At 40.1% G+C, this 21,965-nt stretch overlaps 1 protein-coding gene across 3 annotated transcripts in view; it reads right to left on the bottom strand.

The window, feature by feature from the left end:
• HMCN1 (hemicentin 1) overlaps positions 1-21,965 on the bottom strand; it is a 280,560-nt gene that overhangs the window by 14,254 nt on the left and 244,341 nt on the right. For all 3 annotated transcript variants that reach the window (XM_060276655.1, XM_060276656.1, XM_060276657.1), the window contains 11 exons: positions 16,307-16,477; positions 13,812-13,982; positions 11,743-11,892; positions 11,011-11,148; positions 10,493-10,614; positions 7,476-7,713; positions 5,716-5,778; positions 4,658-4,777; positions 3,663-3,797; positions 2,732-2,845; positions 907-1,032 (listed from right to left, as the gene is read on the bottom strand). In XM_060276655.1, coding sequence (XP_060132638.1) covers positions 907-1,032; positions 2,732-2,845; positions 3,663-3,797; positions 4,658-4,777; positions 5,716-5,778; positions 7,476-7,713; positions 10,493-10,614; positions 11,011-11,148; positions 11,743-11,892; positions 13,812-13,982; positions 16,307-16,477 — 1,548 coding nt within the window. The remainder of the gene's footprint in view (positions 1-906; positions 1,033-2,731; positions 2,846-3,662; positions 3,798-4,657; positions 4,778-5,715; positions 5,779-7,475; positions 7,714-10,492; positions 10,615-11,010; positions 11,149-11,742; positions 11,893-13,811; positions 13,983-16,306; positions 16,478-21,965) is intronic.

The following is a 21,965-nucleotide window of genomic DNA, read 5'->3' as shown; positions in this document are numbered from 1 at the left end:
TTGCACTCAGTGTCGGGGCTGCGGGGTGAGAGGTGGTGGGGGAAAAGACCTTTTCCCGCCGCCGCCTCCCGCCTGCCTTCCCCCCACACTGAGCACAGCTTCGGAGGCAAAGGAAGATTAGCTGTCAGCTTCCCACGCTGACAGCTGATCTTCCTTTGCCGCTTTCTATGGCCGCGCTTCGTAAGACGAAGCGGCGGTCATAGAAAATTTTGTCTTCTTACGAATGCCTTTCGCAATGCAAAACTCTTTCGTCTAGTGAGTTTTTCGTTGTGTGAGGCATTCGTAAAGTGAGGCACCACTGTATTACACTTAAGTGTTTTAAATTTGTTCTTAGCCGCCCTGAGCCCGGGTTTCTGAACTGGAAAGGGCGAGGTATAAAGAAATAAAAATTATTATTATTACAGTGGTACCTCGACTTACAAACGACTCGACAACCTAATTTTTGCGACTTGAGAATGGGGCTAATGGCCGTGCACTTACGAATGTCTCGACATCTGAAAGGAAACTGGCGGTTTTAGATAGGGTTGCTTCGACCTATGAATTTTTCCGTTTCCAATGGCGTTTTTTGACCTAGGTACGAAGGTGCCTTCGGAACGGATTAAATTTGTAAGTCGAGGCACCACTGTATTATTAAACGAAAATACACAGCACAATCTTTTCTTTGAAGGAATGAGGGAGGTTTTTTAAAAAAACAAAAAAATCTCCCTCATTCCTTCACACGAAGAGTAGAAGTCTTCTGCGTGTGTTGTGCCAATTTTTGATTCGTGTAGTTGTTCATTAGTAGAATACATGTTTATGATTTTTGGGATATGATACCCATTACGTAGTTCACAAGTGACATTCACAAACACAGTGGAAGGAAAGGGATGAGGCAGAAGCAGCTGGGGAGAACAGAAACATACATACCTATACAACTTCCATTTTCTGCTTTGGTCATTCCATTTGGACACAGATCAATGCATTTATAGCCACCTCGTGTATTCTTGCAATGCTGGTCAAGTCTGCATACATTTTGTCTGCATTCATTCACATCTTTAAGAAGACAGAAGGTTCATTAGCTAAACTGATAACATTATCCTTTCACCTCTTGGGCTATACGCAACTTCTCCCTCTCCCATATGCTTTTCGTGAAGATGCTTGTTCAGAAATCTTAATGTTGCTCAGAAGAAAACGGCTTACAATTTGCATGTGGCAACAAGGTCATATGATTTGACATTTTCCTATTGCCAAGTGAAATAGATATTAACAGAGACGTACAGCAAAAGTTCACCCTGTCACAGCTGACTTGGGCTGCATTTCTGGGTGTTGTAGAAACATGTTTTGCCTTAGGACAAGGGTGGAAAACTAGATCTGGCCAGTGGGTCAAATGTTCACCTTCCTCATCTCCCTTTAGCCAACTGTGGCACATGGGTGGGGCTGCTGCCTGTTAGTCACCTGGCCTCACAATGACCTTGGATGGCCCATTTTCCTTTGCCCACATGGTTTACATCAATCCATGTGGGCAGAAACAGAGGGTGTTGCAGGCACTGCTGATCGGCTTTTGGCAGGGAGCCGACGTTTTATATAAACTTACTTTTTTACATCATAAAATATATCTTATATCTGTAATTGTAGTGCTGCCACTCTCGTTAAGGCGTGAGTTTGGCTTACAAAGCATTACCAAATAGGTAGATCTGACCAACAGTTAATCTCAGTTACTTAGAGAAGTGCAAATTGGTGCCAATTGATGGGGGAGGCGGACAATGACAGGACCTCTATGGGCAAGTAGTGAGCCCTTACCCTTGAGAAAAGAGCTGTGTAAGGGGGAAGAAGTCACAACCACTGCTGACCCTCCCCACAACCAAGGGCTGCCACAATGGGGATATCGCTGGCAGCAGAGGGCAGCCCCCAGGTCCTAGTCCTGGCCCAAAGGCGGCAGAGGAATTAAGCTGCCTGAAGAAGAAACACTCATCTAGTACTAAGAACTGCTAAGCAGGGAACTTTCAGCCTTTCTGTCTTACAAAGCATAGCAAAAAAGATCGTTTCAGGGGAATCTAGCCTTTGCAGCTGAAAATTTCATGAGTGGCGAAGGAATTGAACTGCAAAGACACACTTCCTATGAGCCCAATTCCTGTGTAGTGTAGTGCCTAGTGTGTTGGAGAACAGCCTTTACCAAAGGTGTCATGGGCTTTGAAGACGCTCAAACTCTGGACGCAAGGGAGAAACATGCTAGGAGGAAGGCACGCTTGGCAAACCCCCACCGTGATCAACACCTGCCCGGAAACCTATGTCCCCACTGTGGAAGGATGTGTGGATCCAGAATTGGCCTCCACAGTCACTTACGGACTCACTGTTAAGACTGTGTTCATAAAAGACAATCTTACTCGGCTAGGAGTGATCGCCAAAGAAGTAGAAGAGGATTAGGAGTGGGGAAATCCAGGTTTAGATCCTGCTCAGCCCTGAAGTTCACTAGATTACCTTGGTTCATTCATTGTTCCTTATACTAGGAATAGGTTGGAGACTTTCAAGGCCTTAAGGTTTCATCAGAAGTATCTGATTGCTGAATATGTTGCTCATTCTAGATTATATTCCAAAGCAAACCTACTCAAGACATTTTAAAGGCAAATTGTTGTTAGATTTCCAGAGGATTTTTTTTTTCATTAGCAGGACTTAATAGGGTTTGTCCAGTTCTCCAAGAGAACCTTTATAAACTACACATATAGGCCCCACTGTGCTGAAGTCTATTTCATACCTATGCATTTTCTGCCTTTTAGCTGATATCCTGGTTCACATCCACAGTGGAAGCTTCCAATGGTGTTGAAGCAGCGTTGATTACATGGGTTCAACTCTTGGCACTCATTAACATCTGTTGAATAATATAGACATGATTAAACCTCTCTTACCCTGCAGACTTGGAGTGATTGTTGTCACAGGGCAAAGCCAGACATTTGTCACCAGAGGCAATGAGATGAGAGAATTTCTTAACTCTTCACATGACTATTGTTTTTTCCTCAGCCTAACCAATAAGTTTATGTTCAGTTTGGGGAGGCAAAGCTAGGCTGAACTGCAGGGGATCGTGTAGAATCGGGTGGCTGCGCTTGACCCCGCAAAAAATGCCCCCCATTTGAGGTGGGGAGCGGAACAGAGCAGTATCATTCATTTGGAGTCTGGCTGATCATTTTGTGGTCTTAACAAACTATACTGGGAGCAGCAGATAGTGAGACTAATGGTTAACAGTTTGAGTTCATTACGTAGGTGAAACATCAGTGACATTTCATGCAGTTTCACTAGTTGCAAAACCCAGGGGTTGCCAGCCTTTTGTATTCTTAACAGTTTCCCTCCGAGTTAGATCTAACTCAGGCTACCGGTTAGCTATCATTGCTCTAAACCATGCAAAATACTAGCATGAAATGGAAAGTAACATCAAATGACAAGAACCTGTGTTTACACAGGTCTAAGCGAAAGAGCACTAATGAAAATCGTCTTGCCTGTTGAGTATTCTGGAAACTGCAGAGAGATTATCAGATAATCACAAAATGGAAAGGCAAATTTCAAAGAACATTTAATCAAATCCTTACTGCATTCAAGGATCCATCCTGCCTTTATATTAAAAAAATGTTATTTAACAGCCTCAAGTAATTTAATAATAATTGTTGGCAGATGAGACGACACTATCTCCATACCTTGGCAATTTAGTCCATCTGATGTCCTTCTGAAGCCAACCCCACACCGAACCACACAGTGGTAAGAGCCAATAATGTTTTCACAGTCCTGGCCAGCGTGGCAAGAATGCCTCCCTAAGGCACACTCGTCAATATCTGCAATAAAAGCAAGCCATATGTGCACTTATACCTCAATCCATCATGGAAGAAACAGTGTATTTTATCATGAGAATATTACCCATGTTAGTATCTTAGGGCCTGATCTGAAGGCATATATAGTGGTACCTCCAGTTGCGGACGAGATCCATTCTGGAGGTCTGGTCAGATCCTGAGGTTTCCACAACCTGAGGACTGCTTCTGCGCATGCGTGTGTGGCGGTAGAGCACTTCGGCACATGCGCATAAGCAGTCTACCGCTTCTGCGCACGTGGCAAAACCCAGTAAAATACTTCAGAGTTTGCTGCTTTCGCATCTCGAAGTTTATGTAACCAGAGGGTTACATAAACCGGAGGTACTACAGTAATACAACAAACTTATTGTAGGTCTGGTCATTATCATATATGGCAGAGGGCCTTCTCGGTAGTGGCACCCACCCTGTGGAATGCCCTCCCACTAGAGGTCAAAGAGAACAACAATTACCAGACCTTTAGAAGGCATCTCAAGGCAGCCCTGTTTAGGGAAGCTTTTAATGTTTAATGGATTTCTGTATTTTAATGTTTGATGGATTTCTGTATTTTAGAATTTCTGTTTTGTTGGAAGCCGCCCAGAGTGGCTGGGGGAACCCGGCCAGATGGGCGGGGTATAAATAATAAATTATTATTATTATTATTATTATTATTATTATTATTATTATTATTATATCTGAATAGGACATCAGCTTTAGTTCCATCATAGAAGAAAAAATGGGATGTAAATACAATGAATAAAAGATAAAATAATATTCGTCTCTCATGTATTCTAAATAGTGTCATAAAAACACAGTGTGGCCAGTGCATGACATCTAAAAGCAAACCTTACCTTGGCATGCTCTTCCATCTGCTGATATGGTAAGGCCTTTGGGACACGAGCAATAATAGGTTCCTATAGCGTTGTGGCAAGTGTGGGAACATGGATTTCGAACTGTACACTCATCTTCATCTAATGGTAAAAGCAAAACCGCATAAAACTAGGGTGCCGTTTGCATGGTATAGCTCAGAAACAGGAATATAGACTAGCAACAGGAAGTCTATAGGGTCTAACTAGGCTTCTGGGATTCATTACCTTTAACAACAAAAATGAGGAGGGAGAGAAGCACCCAGCCCCCTTCTCACATTGTCAATCCTGCTCACACTGAAGCAGCAATTTGAACATTCTTAGGAACAAGGAGAAGCAAACCAAAATTCAATCATGTTAAAAGATCAGAATGGAAGCCTGGGACCCCCCCCCCCCAAAAAAAAATCAGTTTCAGTTCTATCTGTGTGAATGTATGTCAATATGTTTCCATTGGGCAAAGTCAGATTTCCCCCCCAGATAAGGGCAGGGAAGAGTAATACCTAACTTGAGCTTCTCAAACCAATACATGAACCAAAACACAGCCACTCTTTGAAATTCACAGTTCTCTGGATTCTTGCCTTGACACTCTCCAACATGTACAAAGGTGCATATATTAGGGAAAGTGTACTTAAAAAGGCGTATTATTAGTGAAAACAACATACAAATGCATTAGGAAAAACTGCTTGACAAAATGTGTATATTAGTCAGAGCAACAAACAAAAATATATGAGAAATTCTCACCAAAAAGCTAACAAATGTTCATGAAGATTTTTTTTAAACAACAACAACCCACAAATTGCTGCAGAAATGTGAAGAAGTCACTATTAAGATTGGAAAAAATGAGAAACCCAAATAGACAGGTTCACCCATCCCTACGTGAGAATAAGTTTCTGAATAAGCAACATGTTCACCAACTTTAGCTCTAATTTACCGAAAGTGCTTCAAAGGGGTTTGATAGGCAAGAGGGCTGGGCTGCAGAGCAAGGAGCCAAGGCATCGATCTGAGTGTTCTATATTTAGTCACATTATTAGCCATATTCTTACCTGTACAATATGGCCCAGCAGAGTCTAAGCCAAACCCATTAGGACATTGGTTGCTTTGGTCTCCTGTGGATGAAGGAAGCAAAAGGATTAGATTGACACACACACACACACAAAAAACGATGGACATCAGATTTTTCTTTTCCAAAGTTCTTCAAATGTTCACTGGGTGCTTTGGTTGGAAAGTTTTCCGTTTATTGTAATTATATAATTGATGGCGAGGTCTATAAATGATGTAAGTAGATGAATATTCAAAATTGAATAAACGTTTATGCAGAAATGTACTGCCCTCAATAAGATTATGTTGCTTTTATGTACAACAATGAAAAAAAATCCATCTAAAATAAAAAAAATTGCATTCAAGATGACAGTAAGGGAAGAACCAAAGTAAATATCCTTCCTTTCTAAAGCACTTCAGGAAAGGCAACTCATCTCAGATTCATTTACAGTGGTACCACAGTTTACGAACTTTATCCGTTCCTGAAGTCCATTCTTAAACCGAATCCGTTCTTAAACGGAGGCGCGCTTTCCCTAATGAGGCCTCCCACCACCGGTACCCTTACACCGTTCGGATTCCGTTCTTAGACCGGGGTAAAGTTCGCAAACTGGGACACTACTTCTTGTTTTGCGGAGTTCATAAACCTAATAGTTCGTAAACAGGACTGTTCTTAAACTGAGGTACCACTGTATTTGTATCTAGTCACCAGACCATCAAAATAAGTGTGTGTGTGTGTGTAGGCAACACTAATAAAAGTTAATGGACCCAAATGAAACTACATAAACAAAGCTAAAATGCCACATTTTCCTGGCAACTCGTAAGCCCCCTTTAAAAAGATGTCCCTGTTTTAACAAATATTAAAAATATTTTAAAAAGAATTTATACACATCTGAATTTATGTAAAAACTAAAAGTTATGGATCACCCTGATAAGGTGCAGCATTCTCTCTGAATAATTTCCTGTCTCATCAGTTATTGCAGACAGTAATTGTGCAGTTTTCACAGTTGCATTTTTATCTTGTTCATCCATTAGATAAATTACTGACTCATGATTAGACCTCTACCTATTTCTCCCTAAATTTGTCCCAAGTATTGTTCTATCAGTGCATTATACAATGCATTGTATAGAATATTATGTACAAGGTCTGCAACCCAATTTAGACTACTTAGAATATGGCATGTTTTTACCATATTCATTCTGAAACGTTTAACAGCATCAGATATAATTATTATTATTATTATTATTATTATTATTATTATTATTATTATTTATACCCCACCCATCTGGCTGGGTTTTCCCAGCCACTCTGGGCAGCCTCCAACAAAATAGTAAAATACAATGGTCTGTTAAACACTAAAAGCTTCCCTAAACAGGGCTGCCTTCAGATGTCTTCTAAAAGTCTGGTAGATGTTTTTCTCTTTGACATCTGGTGGGAGGGCATTCCACAGGGCAGGTGCCACTACCAAGAAGGCCCTCTGCCTGGTTCCCTGTAACTTGACTTTTCGCAATGAGGGAACCGCCAGAAGGCCCTCGGCGCTGGACCTCAATGTTTGGGCAGAACAATGGGGGTGGATACGCTCCTTCAAGTATACTGGACCGAGGCCATTTAGGGCTTTAAAGGTCAGCACCAACACTTTGAATTGCTCTCGGAAATGTACTGGGAGCCAATGTAGATCTTTAACTGGCCTTCGATAAACATCATCCTTTACTTAAAAGGCATCTCATTTCTACCAAGCCCTGCATGCCCCATTTTCCCCAGCAATACCTTTTGTAATGGAAGCACGGATTTTAAAAGTTAGAGCTTCTTCGAGTACATTGTATTCTGTTTCAACAGAGGAGGCTTGGAGGGTTTCCACCAGGAAGGGCATCCTTCCGCGATTCGGGTCGTAGGTAATGGTATGGTTCCAAGTGTATGGGACGCTAACTCCATCTATGGTGAAGAGTCGTGTAGAGTAAGCATAGAGCTGACCAGGGCCTGTCTGAATATAATCTTCTGTATAATCCTGAAACGAACATCACACAACTCCAGATTAAGGAGACATTAAGGAGAAACTTTGCCATTCTCCATGGCCATACCGAACATGCAGGAATGGAGACAATCCTCCACAGTTTTTAAAAAAGTTTTTTTTAAAAAAAAAAATGGTATTTATTGGTTTAAAATACAAAAATAAACATAAAAGATCATTTACAGCAAAAGCAAAGAAAAAAGAAAGAAAATAAAGGATGAAAAAATACACCGTATTTTTCGCCCCATAAGACGCACCTTTTCCCTCCCAAAAAGGAAGGGGGAAAGTCCATGCGTCCTATGGAGCGAATGCAAGAGCCAGAGTCCTGCCAGAGCCCGTGCAAGAGCCACGCCTGGGACAATTAAAGAAAGCAAAATATTTTTTTTCTTGTTTTCCTCCTCTAAAAACTAGGTGTGTCCTATGGTCAGGTGTGTCCTATGGAGCGAAAAATATGGTATACAAAAAGAAAATACATTACCATCAAATAACAATTAAATTAAAAATTGTGAATGTAAAACTTCCAATTGTTCTCATTATACTGTTTATACTGTCACTGTTTTCTCACACAGCTTTATGTTATTTCATATTATTTTCATATATTCCAAAAAGATACCTGTTACACGTTTTTACTTACAGGTACCATTCAAGTTCTGCTAGTAGTATTTGTACAATATAGTCTTAAATATTCCTTAAATATTCTCCACTCTGCATATGTTTTGATTTGAAACTCCTCTAACTCTTCCTGACAGTTTTGCTAATTGCAGGTACTCTATCATAAGAGTCTGCCACACTGTTATTGTTGGTGATGTTTCATTTTTCCAGTTTCTCGCCACATATTCTAGCTGCCGTGGTTGCATACATGAACAATGGTCTCATATATTTTTTAAAAATTCTGTTGGTAATATACCTAATAGAAAAATCTCTGGTCTTTTTTAAAAAGTAAATTTGAATAATTTCTTGAATTCATTGTATATATTGCTCCAAAATTCACGGATAACTACACAGGTCCACCACATATGATAGTATGATCCTATATCCTTTTTGCATCCCCAGCAAGTTTGTGACCTGCCTTTGTGCAATCATCCACAATTTTGAAAAATGCTGGATTGCTATAATGGAACTACATTTCCCTTCCATTCCTCCAGCTTGAAAGGAGCATAAGTGGAACCCAGAGTGGAAGAAAGCACATGGAATAAATATCAAAACTGGAGAGGGACCTGTTGGAATGTAACGTAAATGTGCTGTCTAAAATGTATAAGATATTATTGGAATGGGAGACAAAGGATGAGCAAGTAAAATCCTCAATGATAAATTGGGCAATAGATATTGGTCATAATATAGACATGGAAGCATGGGAACGATTGTGGAATAGGGATATAAAATTTACAGCATGTTATGGTTTAAGAGAAAATTATATGAAAATGATATATCAATAGTATCTAACAGTAAGTAAACCAGGGAAAATGTATAAAACTAAAATCAAATAAGTGTTGGAAATGCAAAGAGAAAGAAGGTTCTTTTTATCATATGTGGTGGTCTTGTAGTAGTTAAGGCTTACTGGGAAATGATATATAATGAAATGAAAAGGATGATTAAAATAATGTTCATTAAAAAAAACAACCAGAAGCTTTTCTCTTGGGAATTATAGGGAAAGAAGTACCTAAACTGTATAGAAACTTATTCACATATTCTTAGAAATATAGAAACTTATTCACATATTCACAGCGACTTACTTGCCCAAAAATGGAAAGAAGAATGTCACAGTACAGGAAGAATGGATACAAAAACATATGGAAAATGCAGAATGGCGAAACTTACCAGAAAAATAAGAAACCAAGATAACAAACTTTTTATAAAAGAATAGAAATGGTTTAGTGAATAAATTATACAGATAAATTATAAACCGATAAGAACATTGGCAGGATTATTGTAATGACCTGCAGTTTCATAAGAGTATATATATTTAAAGAAGATGAATAAATGAGCAAATTAAGTTAATTAGGATATGCAGAAGGTATTAAAAATAAATTTAAGGAACCGCAGAAAGAGGGGGAAGGAAGTCAAGTTTTGAAATGTAAAAATGATTGTAAAATCAGTGAAATGTATAAAACTGAAATGTGTGTGTGAGTGAGAGAGAGAGAGAGAGAGAGAGAGAGAGAGAGAGAGAGAGAGAGAAGAAAATATGTGGACTACAATAAGGAACTGAAATATTTTATTTTTTTCAGCTGTCACTTAGCGCTCATGTCACCAGCACTGGAGGATAAGACTGCTAAGAGCTGGTCACGTGTGTCCCATGCAGGAGAAGGGATTAACACATCCATTGGATGGATGTCTATCCAAAGCAAAAATAAAACTAACAATATAGTACAAAATACCCTGTTTCTCATATTTTAAGGCATCCCCATAAAATAAGCCATAGCAGGATTTTTAAGCATTCAAGGAATATAAGCCATACCCCGAAAATAAGACATAGTGATAGGAGCAGCAGCAATGCCGGCCGCGGCAGGAGGAGGAGGAAAAAAATGAGACATCCCTTGAAAATAAGCCATAGTGTGTTTTTTTGAGGAAAAAATAAATATAAGACGTGTCTTATAATATGAGAAACACGGTAGTAATCCAAAGAACTTCTGGGGACAATGAGCGGATGATGTGCCTACAGCCACAGGATGATATGAGGATGATAGTGGTATCAACGGACACACTACCGTTGTGATAGCCGAGTGTACTGGGGGAACCTATAGGCAGATAGTTTCAGTAGTGTATAGAGATGATTTACCTTTACATTAACATCAGGTGATGATTGCAACTGCAGCATGTGGCCACTGATGACAACATCCAAGAGTAAGGATCCATCTGAGTCCAAGCCACGGGCGACGTGAGTCATTCGTAAAATCTCCCCTGTGAATTTTAGTAAGAGTTCAAATGTGTGAACACTGGAGGGGGTGTCTGCCCTCATAAGAAACCTCAAGTCAGAAATTAATTAACAAAGAACCATTTAAATTTGCATTAACTATCTTAAAGCCAACTTTAAAGGGGACCGTTGACAGTGATCATTAGAAGAGTTGTAAGGCGTATTTTTTTAAAAAAAACCCTCCTATTTATCATTCAGCACTCACACCTTTAAAGGCCAAATATATGGTCCTCAAAGTAAAAGACGGACAGAAACGTCTTCCTGCAGCTCCTCCAGTTTGAACCAGGAAGCCAAAATACCGAAAATCCAACTACTGGTATGGCAAATTGTTCTAAGCAGAAGCTTTGGAAGTTATGCAAAATAGAAAGTTTTTTTTAACTAACCGGTAGCAAATTCCACTTGTGTCTCTCTCTTGAAAACTGCATCGGTGAGTGAAAAGCCATTCACTGCTTCTCCATTTTCTTTGGCTGTTGTCCAATAAATGGGACTCAGAATAGAAACTAGTGCTCTCATTGCTGGACCTTTAAGGGGGGGAAGCATTGTCATACACACAGCAGCAACGTTTTTCCTCATTTTGTATTACTTGCAATGTCACCTGACCTTTAATAAATTCTCTCTTATGTTACTGATTGCATTAAATATTTTAGGAAAATAGCAGAGCAAATAAGCCTATATTGGAGTCTGCGAAGAGTTTGGCGGTAAAAGCACAGCAGCCTGAATCTGCTTGCCAGCTCTCTTATCTAGCACTCTTGCTAGCCATAATCCTCTTTCAAATGGTGTGCAAGCTCATAGGTTCATTGCTCTCCTCTCTGGAGTAAGTTATATGCCTTCTCAGTCATGTGGCACTTGTTCCATGGTTGCACAGAGACGGAAGAGGCTTGTAAGGCTATGTCAAAGGAAAAGTTGAACAAAATAGGTGACGTTCAGAGGTAGCAAAGCAAAGCAAAACAAACAAGCAAACAAACAAACAAGAACTCCAATGTTGTCTCCTAGCCATGAAGAGCACGGGTCATCCTCACTGTTTGAGAGCCGGTATTTCAACCGAATAAAAACTGTGTTAAGTTTGATAAACCTAAGGAACATTTCTCAACTATTAAAGAAACAGATGTACATACCGAGACTCCGTGGGATATTCGTAATCTTGGCTTGTATTCGTCTAGTGTCCAGATCTGGGCTGTCGATTATAGTGGCATTCAGGAAAGCGATTCCAAACTCAATATCATTAATATTTCCAATGACACTTCCTCTAGCCCGTGGAGGTCCACCTATTGCCAAGGAAGTCAAAAGTGGGGGGGAGGGGGGGAATGGCCATCTGTAACATCTATTACTTCGTAACATTTCGAAAAATCAAATCAAATGTGAGTATTATTATCCAAGTGCTGATGTTAAGCCACACTGCCCCCTCTGTTTTAAAAAAACTAAAGACATAAGATGTTACAGCCCAACTAAATAATGATGTTAGTAGACATCTACCAGGCCACGTATTCCCGGAGGAAAAGGCAGGGGCTTTTCATGAGACATTGAGTCCTCAGAGGAAAAGGCAACTGTTGTTTAGCACTGATGCCAATGGTAACGCAACAAAGTATGGCAGGAAAGGAAACAGAATAAACTCCTGGAGGAATTCAGGCAGGCTCTGCGAAATTATTTGGTTAGGACTTGGGCCAGAACACCAAAGTATATTAATCTTACTGACATGTAAAACTTCTCTGTGTTCTGGTGCCACATTTTAAGGAAACAACAACTGAAATATATATATACCAAGTGCTGCTAATAAGAGAGACACCTGTGTTTGTAAAAGTTTGTTTTTCAAAACATTTCTACCCGTTTTCTACATGTGTGTGCACTTTCAGGTAGGGAAACAAGACAAGTACTTGTAACTTCCCTCGGATTACGCAGCATTCTGAGCAACCGTCCAAAGTTTTTAGGTTCCTTTCGGTGAAGCAGTAATAAGAAACGGTTGGATTCCTTTGCAAATATTGGCCTGATAGTTTGAGCAGACAATTTTCAAATTGTTCCCTGAGTCTATCTGAACATATATTAAGTTGGTTCATTAGGCCCAGTGACAGGTGGCAACTCTCCAAGTTGTGAGCTAAGAGAAGCAACTAACTGACTGCTTCCAATATTCCACTACTACTCCCCCCCAAAAGGGGGTGTGTGAAGATCAGGAATAAAAGTTCAAATGCTCGTAATAGCAGGAGGTGCTATATCAGCACAGGCGGTCAGCTAGACTACTGCTGAAATGCCCTCAATGTTAGTGAGATTGGGGGGGGGGGGAATTTGAGCTCTTCTAGGGTCAGCTCCAGATACCATTTTATTGCACATTAAATGACACTTTGAACTCATTGGGGTGGTCACACGAGAACCTGCTTTCAGTACTGTTTGTGCTTGAAAATGTTTTGGAGTGGTCACACTGTTTCATTTCCAACCTGTAACTTCCTGCTGAAATCCCCAATCTTTTCATACCACAAATTTCAAAAGTTCTGGTTTATTTTCATTCTGTTATTGTTGTGCCAACCCAACCCTGGGCAGCAAGAATGTGGCAGGACTGGGGAAGCTCATGGTACAACAAACTAAAGCAGAATAACCCCCCCCCCCATGTACTATTATTTTGTCAAGGAGCACATGCAACGTAAGACACAGGAGAATGTTGAACAAATTTCATAGGGCCAAATGAAATTTGTCTTAATGGCACTGGACAGGGGAGTGATAAAACTGGGACACAGCAGGCACGGAGGTAGAACTTAATATTTTCCTCCCTCACTGTGATCCAGAGGCGAATCCCTCCCTCTGATGGCAACCCTCCATTTGTTCCCGTGAGGATACCTCCTAGTGCAAAATCTGGTTTCAGGGACATTCAGAAAGGATTAAATTTCTCCTGCATTGCTGCTGTGATTCCACAACATGATCAGCAACTCCTGCTCGCTGACAGTATCATCATTTAAAACAAACAAACAAACAAACAAACCTGCCCATTAAATACAAACTCATTTAACATCATGTTCAGTTTGGCCCTCAGCCTAGAACAAAAACTGATGTAGAACCTTTTTGGAAGTTTCATTTTATGTACTGGGATTCTGAAAACACTTTTGTTCAGGCAGAAAATAAGGTGCCCAGTGTCCAGAATGTTACATTTGTTTGTTTCTCAGCATTTGAGACACACTCTGTCTTGAGTCTGCCTACTTACCTGGACAAGCTTGAACATTACACCTGGATATCTGAGAGTCATCTCCCGGACAAGGTCGCCCACTGTTAGATGGGGATGGATTATTGCACAGCCGTGATCGGGTCTGCTCTCCTCCTCCACAAGAAGCAGAACATGCACTCCAAGGCTGCCATGGGCCCCAGTTTCCATCCACTGTAAACCAATGCAGAAGACAAGAATTAATACTGTTTCGGTAAAGTTTCTCGTGTGTGTACAAACGTTATGTGCTAACTGAAATGCGAGCAACCATAGGATAAAACGGGAGTGCTGCTTGCAACAGGAGTCCAAGGAAGGGGGTAGGAAGGGGGAGAGGTTGAGAAATGGGGTGAATGGTACGACAGCTACACACAGACCAGGGAATAATCATGGAAGCTAGTCACAGACCATTCCCTCCCACCCAAAAAGGTACTCTTTATTACATCAAAGTCAACCACTCTCATCTCTTGCCTAGCATAGGTAAAGGTAAAAGGACCCTTGGATGGTTAAGTCCAGTCAAAGGCAACTATGGGGTTGCAGCGCTCATCTTGCTTTCAGGCCAAGGGACCCAGCATTTGTCCACAGACAGCTTTCCGGGTCATGTGCCCAGCAGGACTAAACCGCTTCTGGCGCGACGGTACATCGTAACAGTGTTCTCCTTTTCCACCAGCCAGGAACCATAATTAGGAGAAAACCCAGGGGATAAAGGTAGGGAGGCAGCTTCAGATGACAAGTGAGAAAAGGGTTCAGAACCCCTGCCCATGCTCCTTTAAATGGCACCCAACCCCCATTTTAGATGTGTCTGACGGCAGATCTGCATTTGAAAACACAGGTGCAATGAAGTCTCATGTAGTTTAGGCCTAAAAGAACAGACAACTGCTGGCCCATTGGCAGAGCAGGTGTTTAGGGAAGCTTTTAATGTTTAACAGACTATTGTATTTTAATATTATGTTGGAAGTCGCCCAGAGTGGCTGGGGAAACCCAGCCAGATGGGCGGGGTACAAATAATAAATTATTATTATTATTATTATTATTATTATTATATTATTCCCATTTCAAAACCATCAGGCTTGCTGGTAGATACATGTTTTTCATAAGCAACAAGCCTCTTGGAAACAGGACCTTCTCTCTCTCTATATATATATATATAGATAGATATATACTGTTTTGCAATTTAAAATACTCATTTTTACATCCTTAAGATATCAGTGGCTTCCCTCCTCCTCTTTCCATGGTTCATTTTACATATCCTAAATCCCTACATATTTTACAAAAAAACCTATACCATTCAGTATTCCATTATTGCATCCGCCACAGCTTTTTTACACTGCTGAATTTATCTTAATGCTCCCAATGTTTTCAGCTGTACGCAGTTATTTCCTATATATTCAATAAACGTTTTCAAATTTTCTCTAAACGTATATTCTTCTTGTTCTCTTATTCTATATGTCTAGTCTGCAAGCTGTGCATATTCTGTCAACTTAAGTTACCATTCTTCTTTGGTTGGGACCTCGCTCATTTTCCATTTTGGGGCAGCAGTTGTTGCATAAATAAATAACCTCTTTTGATACATGGGGGTTTCAGTCTGAATTATCCCCAACAGAAAGGACTCTGGGTCATAGCTGCCAAGTTATCCCTTTTTTAAGGGAATTTCCCTTATGCTGAATAGGCTTCCTCACGAGAAAAGGGAAAACTTGGCAGCTATGCTCTGGGTGGTTTTCTTTGGAAAGTACTTTTGAACATTTTTTTCAATTCATTATGGATCATTTCCCAATACTCTTTTACCCTTTTACAAGTCCCCCTTATATGAAAGAACAATCCCTCCACCTCTTTGCATCTCCAGCACTTACCTGATTCAGTCTTATACATCTTAGCAACTCTTCCTTCCCAGTGTCTTTGGGGTATTTCTAATAACAACAGCATAGGCATAATGCATTCTTTGTTACTTCAACATTTTCACAGAATCATAGAGTCGGAAGGGTCCCTGAAGATTATCTCACCAAGCCTGTAATCTTGGCGTTATCAGCACAACACTCTTACCAAGTGAGCTATGAAATCGGGATTTTGCTTTGCATATGTATGTAACGTATTTTTCTGTGTATAACATGGAGGGGGGAATTGCCCACAGTTGCTGAGCGTTGGGGGGGGGGATTGCCCAGACTTGTTCAGCTTTTGGGGGGCTCACCCGCAGGACCACCACAGCCAATCACACACATATTGACGAAGCCACCAGTCGTCTGCATGCTTGCAGAAAGCAAGTGCCAATCGCCCGCCAAATTGCCACAGCAGCCAGTTGCCAGCGGACCTTCATGCACCCACCAATCACCAGCAAAAACGCCGCTGACACTCCGGCTAGCGGCAGCCCCCAATCGCCCGCCCAACCTCTCCACTATCCGTGTATAAGACGACCCCACATTTTTAGCATAATTTCTTAAAGAAATAACCTCGTCTTATAAACAAAAAAATATGGTAATAACCATGTACACGCTAAGGTTACTCACCAGGACAAACCTCTATATTGCACCTCTGTATCTGGGTATCAGCACCGGCGCAGGCCCTTCCCCCGTTGAGCGGACGAGGGTTGTCGCAAGTCCGGTACCTTCTCAACTGGCCACTGTTACACGTTCGGCTGCAAGTACCCCAGTTGCTCCAAGGGCCCCAGTTACCATGCACTGCAGAAACAAAACATTTTTGTAACAGCAATATTGAAAGAGATGAAAGCCATTGTGCAGTCCAAAATAATCATTTTAGTTGACGCTGAGGAAAGTTTATGTGTTTCTAGAATTCACACTGTCTCTAGAATAGTAGAGAAGAGCTCTTTCGGGAGCTCCCTCTGCATCAAAGGCTGGGAGATTTATGCTTTCTTTCATTTATCCTTTATTAGGCATATCAAACCACACATTATCACATAAAATTTATATACAGATTATATAAAATACAGACTCAGTTGAGCAAGGCTTATCCCAGTCAGTTCCTTAACTCCAGGAAGAGTATAGATATATATAAATACTACACCAAACACTGCCACACCACCTACCAATTAAGGAGCACTAACTCTCTTTGTAATGGCCCAGCCTTTCTGCATGGACAGCACTCAAAAATTCAGCTACGGCTGTAGTAATTTGATCATCCCTGTCCGATAGTAGGACCTGAACGGTTGGTAGTTTGGAAATCAGCCAATTGAGTTGCAAGGCCTCTAATAGTTGTCTTCTGGCATGAGTTCCAAATTCACAGGAAAAGAAAATATGCTCCAAAGTATCAGGTTCCTGTTTACTACATTTGCAGAGACGCTCTGATTCTGGGAGACCCAAATATCTTCCTCTCACCATCATCGAGGGGAACATATTAAATCTGGCCAGCATAAACAGCCTACACAGTTCGTGGTTTTTCAAATTTGTCATGTATCCCTTTTGAAAATCTCTGCACAGAGGGAGATTTAAATGGAGAGGAGAACAGGTGTTGTGCTTTGCAACCTCAAGCATGGAGAGAACACTTTTTCCTATAAGAGTCTTCCTAATAATTTCCCAGATGTCTTTGGGATCAGAATTTTCAAAGTCAACTAAGTTAAGCCCTATCGAATTCAATTTTCTCCTACAAATCAATGATAGATTGTAAATTATATTATCACTTAAAAGATCATACAGGAGAGAGTTAGGGGATAGGGCTCTGTAATGCAGGAAGATCCAATATTTCATGGTCCTCAGCCATGCTCTTGCTGATAAAGACAATATTCCCAGCTCGCAGCATATTGATTCATATTTTACAGAACTTGCGAGTCCTAGTAATGACCTCAGAAGGGATGCATGGAATTTATCCAGCATCTTAAGGTCACCTGAAATCCACAGTGGGGTGCCATATAAAAGTTGGGCACAAAGTTTCATGTCAACTACTTGCAGTACTGCTGGAATGTATCTGTTTCCTTCAGGAGAAAAGCAATAAGATTTGATATGGTGGGCTGTCCCTTTAACCTTAGCTATTGCCGCACAGATGTGTGTGTTCCAGTTCATATTATTTTTAAATACAATCCCCAGATAATTAAAATGCTTCACTTCCTGTATTAGATGTCCATTGATTATATAGTTTTTTGGGTTCCCTCTTTTTGTAAACTGCATAATTTTGGTCTTGTCATAATTGATTTTTAAATTATTAAGGGAGCAGAAGTTTGAAAAGCTCTTAAGTAATTTTTTAATACCCAAAGAAGAAAGTGAGATAATTGCTGCATCATCTGCATATAATAATAAAAAAAGTGGGATATTGTTTAAATAAGGAATATGAGAGGTTACATTCTGAAGAAATAATGGTAAATCAGATAAGAATAGATTGAATAGAGTGGGTGCCAGGACACAGCCTTGCCTAACTCCTCGATTGTTGAAGATTGGACCTGCAAGTCTACCATCTTTTGAAACTTTAACATATATTTGGTTATTAGAGTGCAAATTTTGTATTAGTGTCAGTAGATGTGGATCTATACCAAGGTGCTCCAGTTTGGTCCACAGTTTGTTACGATCGACCGAATCGAAAGCGCTTTTTAAATCTACAAATGCCACAAAGAGTCTTCGCTTGTTTTTTATGGCATATTTATCTACAAGATGACTTAACACTAAACATTGATCAAGTGTTGAGGAGCCTGCCTTAAAACCAGCTTGTTCCTTACCAGGCAGACCTTTGGTTAGCATCCATTGTTCCAGTTTAATAAGCAGGGATTTAGCATAGATTTTGCTTATGCATGGTAACAAACTAATAGGTCTATAGTTCTCTTGACAGTTCCTATCACCTTTTTTAAAGATCGGCACCACTATTGAGTTATTCCACGATTTTGGTACAAGGCCTGAATGATAAATAGAGTTAAAAAGCGGGACAAGATTAATGGCCCACCATTCCACATTTAGTCTCAGCAAGTCTATTGAGATGCCGTCCATACCCGGGGATTTTCCCTGTTTAAACGAAAGAATTATCCTTTTCATCTCCTCTTCAGTAATTTGAAATTGTATGGTTCTTGCCGCAGGGGACTTAAAATTCTTCTTTGTAAAAGCTTGAGGATCATAAAAAACAGAGCTAAAATACGTAACCCAAGCTTCATCCCTTATATTGGGGAAATCAGTAGTAGTTTTTATTGAGAGAAGTGACCAGAAGGTTTTAGAATCTTTAATTTCTAGTGCAGCCACAATTTTGGACCATTTGGCTTGTGCAGACATGAATTTTTTTTCTAGGAGCATATTCTTAAAAGCATTTTTCATTTCAAAGTAGATCTTCCAAAGATCTTGGGAGTTGGTAACAGAAGCTTCTTTTAGGCAAGTTCTAAGTTCTTTCTTATGGTTGATACAATCTTTATCAAACCAGTTATACTTGTTTGAAGGTTTGTTGCTGAGTTGAAGATTTAAAAAAGAAGAGAATAATTCCTGTATAGTATTATAATAGTAATCATTGTCTGCCAAAGGCATCAGATTTTGGTTGGCCAAAGGTTCAAAAATAACTGGGTTATTTTCAAATACTGCTAATAGATCCTCCCTATTTTTATCTCCTATATAAATTCTTTTCGCATAGATAGTCTTGTCGGCACTAATAGGAGGACAGGTATCATTGTTTCTGGGATTTCTGTACATCTCTAAAACAATTGGAAAGTGGTCACTCTCTGAGCGGGTTACAACTGTAAAAGAGGAAACTTCATCTAAGATTTCAACAGAAACTAGAGAATAATCGATTACACTCCTGCCCCTTTTGGAGCAGAAGGTAAATTCTCCTGGGATATCAGGCCATATTGAACCATTCAAAAATGTAAGATTAAATTCCAAAACCAATTGTAAAAGTTTCCCTCCGGCTTTATTAATAATATTATCTTTCGAATTTCTCCCTAATCTCAGTGGAAGTGGAGAATCTTCGGCTAAAGTTGAGACATAGCGTTTATAGAGAACTGTATTGTCTGATCCAATTCGAGCATTGGTGTCTCCCATTATAATCAGGGGGACATTGGGGAATTTACTGCGTATTAAATACAGCTCTTCTGAGACTGTATTCCAACCAGAATCTGATTTAGCTTCCGACTCTATGGGAGGGAAATATATATTTAGAAGAAAGATTTCTTTATGTGCATTAAACAATGATAACAGTTGAGCATACTGTCCAATATTTCTGATATAATTAAATTTAAGGTTAGAAGACTGTTTAATACCACAGATCAGACCGGCTTTGGGGCGTCCATTCCTTGAGATTTTGGTAGCAAGTAAATTATAAGTGGTAAAATTTGGAATTTCTAAAGGTTTGAGGGACCAAGTTTCCTGCAAGAAGATTATATCATGTAGAGTAAGAAAATTTATAAAATCAGAATCAGCTAATTTACACAAAAGTCCGGCTACATTCCAAGACATAATTGAAAAGGTTTGGAGAGATCTTTGATTAGGGGATACTAATGGTCAATCCGATAAGGGGAGCACATTTCCATTAAATTTGTTTACATCGCCAGAAGGATTATCTATCGGGTCTTCAGCAATAATATCTGAGGACATATTCAGCTTACTCACATTAGAAGAGAATGGATTAATACAATTGGATACCTGCATGTCCGTGATAGGCACTTTATGTGAGGTACCCAGTTCGGACTCATTAAGTTCTCTCATTTTATCCCAGGCTAATGAAGTAGCTATATTTGCCTCGGAGGGAAGTTGTATGGAGGTTGAGGCTTGGGGAGAGCTTTTCACCTCCGGTTTGTTGGAGAGTGGATTCATCTCTGCATCTACCTGCTGGCACAGAGGGGCAGATGGTTTTCCAACCCACAAATCTAGCTCGTGATGGTATAGATGAGGAGCAGATTTTGAGACACAGTCAGGCAGGTTTTGCTTAAGTGGCCCCAACTGATCTTTCGTTAGGGTTATAAGACAGGAGCACAGGGTATCAAGTTTGTGGAGTATTTCGTTCTGGGCTTCTTGAGGGAGAGCTTGGTAGGAGTATAATAAGTTGTTTTCAAAACTATCCAGGTCGTTTCCTTGATTCGTTGCGTGCATAGGGTCATAGGAGTCCATCTTTTGGTGTTCTTTGATGGTCAAGTTGGTCGGGTGATTAGAGTTTCCATCTGAAGGATTTATATCAATTATGGCAGGTTGGTCAATCTTGTATTGTGGGATTTTTAAAGGAGTTGCAAGATAAGGAAAAAGAGGTGTTGGAGACGCCTCATTTTTGAAATATCTTGATATTCTTACGCCACTTATCTTCAGGCGGTCTCTGCATTTGTACACTGTTTTTGCCAATCTCTGGTCTCGAAATGAGGCCACCACCCTAGCATAAAAGCCATCAAAATATAAATATTCGACGTGAACTAGGTCAGTAGGATTGATAAAAATACCTGGCATATATGCCTTTAAAAGGTTCCATAGGTGAGCTTTACGTTCCTCTTGTGATAGAAATCCTGGAGGCTTAGGGTATCTTGATAAAACAAGCTTGTCTTGAGACAGAACCAATTTCCAGTTATTATCTGAGGGAGTTTTCTTCTTGTAGAATTTGGGTTTGTCTGCAGATAAGACGTAGGCCCATGGATCTTGGATCAAGGGATCTTGCTTAGGATTTGGTGTATGTAGAGATACTGCGGAGTCCGAGAGTTCCAATGCATGGTCTGAGCAAGAGTTTAAGGTATTCTTTTGCTTGGGTGGCTTCTTCACTGGAGATGTCACAGAGTTCACTCTATTTGAGGGACTCTCAAGAAGTTTAAATAGCTTTTTAAAATCCATTTTTTTATATTTCATTGCCTTACCGTTTTTAACATTTTTGCTCTTCTTTACATTAGTGACTCTCCTTTTATGGACATTAGCCCTGCAGCTTCTTTTTGTCTTCTTTAGTAGTTTATTTTTGCAGAAGGGGGGCGGGGGGTTATTATTACTTACGGGTTCTGTGATCACACTGCCATATTTTTCCCAGAAAGTTTTGCAGGTATCTGTCACAATGGTAAGAGTTTTAGTACAAATACTGAGAAAGGATTTTATGTGTTCAATGTCCTCAGTTAAAAGCACAAGCCACTTAATAATTGATAGATCCTCTTCATTTGCCTCAGTGAGTTGAGGATTAGGATCTTTAGTTGTACTAACACTTCCCAAGGACAGTTCTGAGATTTGCTTTAACATTAATTCCTCGATTTTTTGGACTTGGAGTAATTCATGGGGTGTTCGGGATTTA

The sequence above is a fragment of the Zootoca vivipara genome, chromosome 7 (assembly GCF_963506605.1).
Source record: "Zootoca vivipara chromosome 7, rZooViv1.1, whole genome shotgun sequence".
NCBI lineage: Eukaryota > Metazoa > Chordata > Lepidosauria > Squamata > Lacertidae > Zootoca > Zootoca vivipara.
Note: the sequence above shows the minus strand (reverse complement) of the source record. Positions and strands in the feature narration are given on the sequence as shown.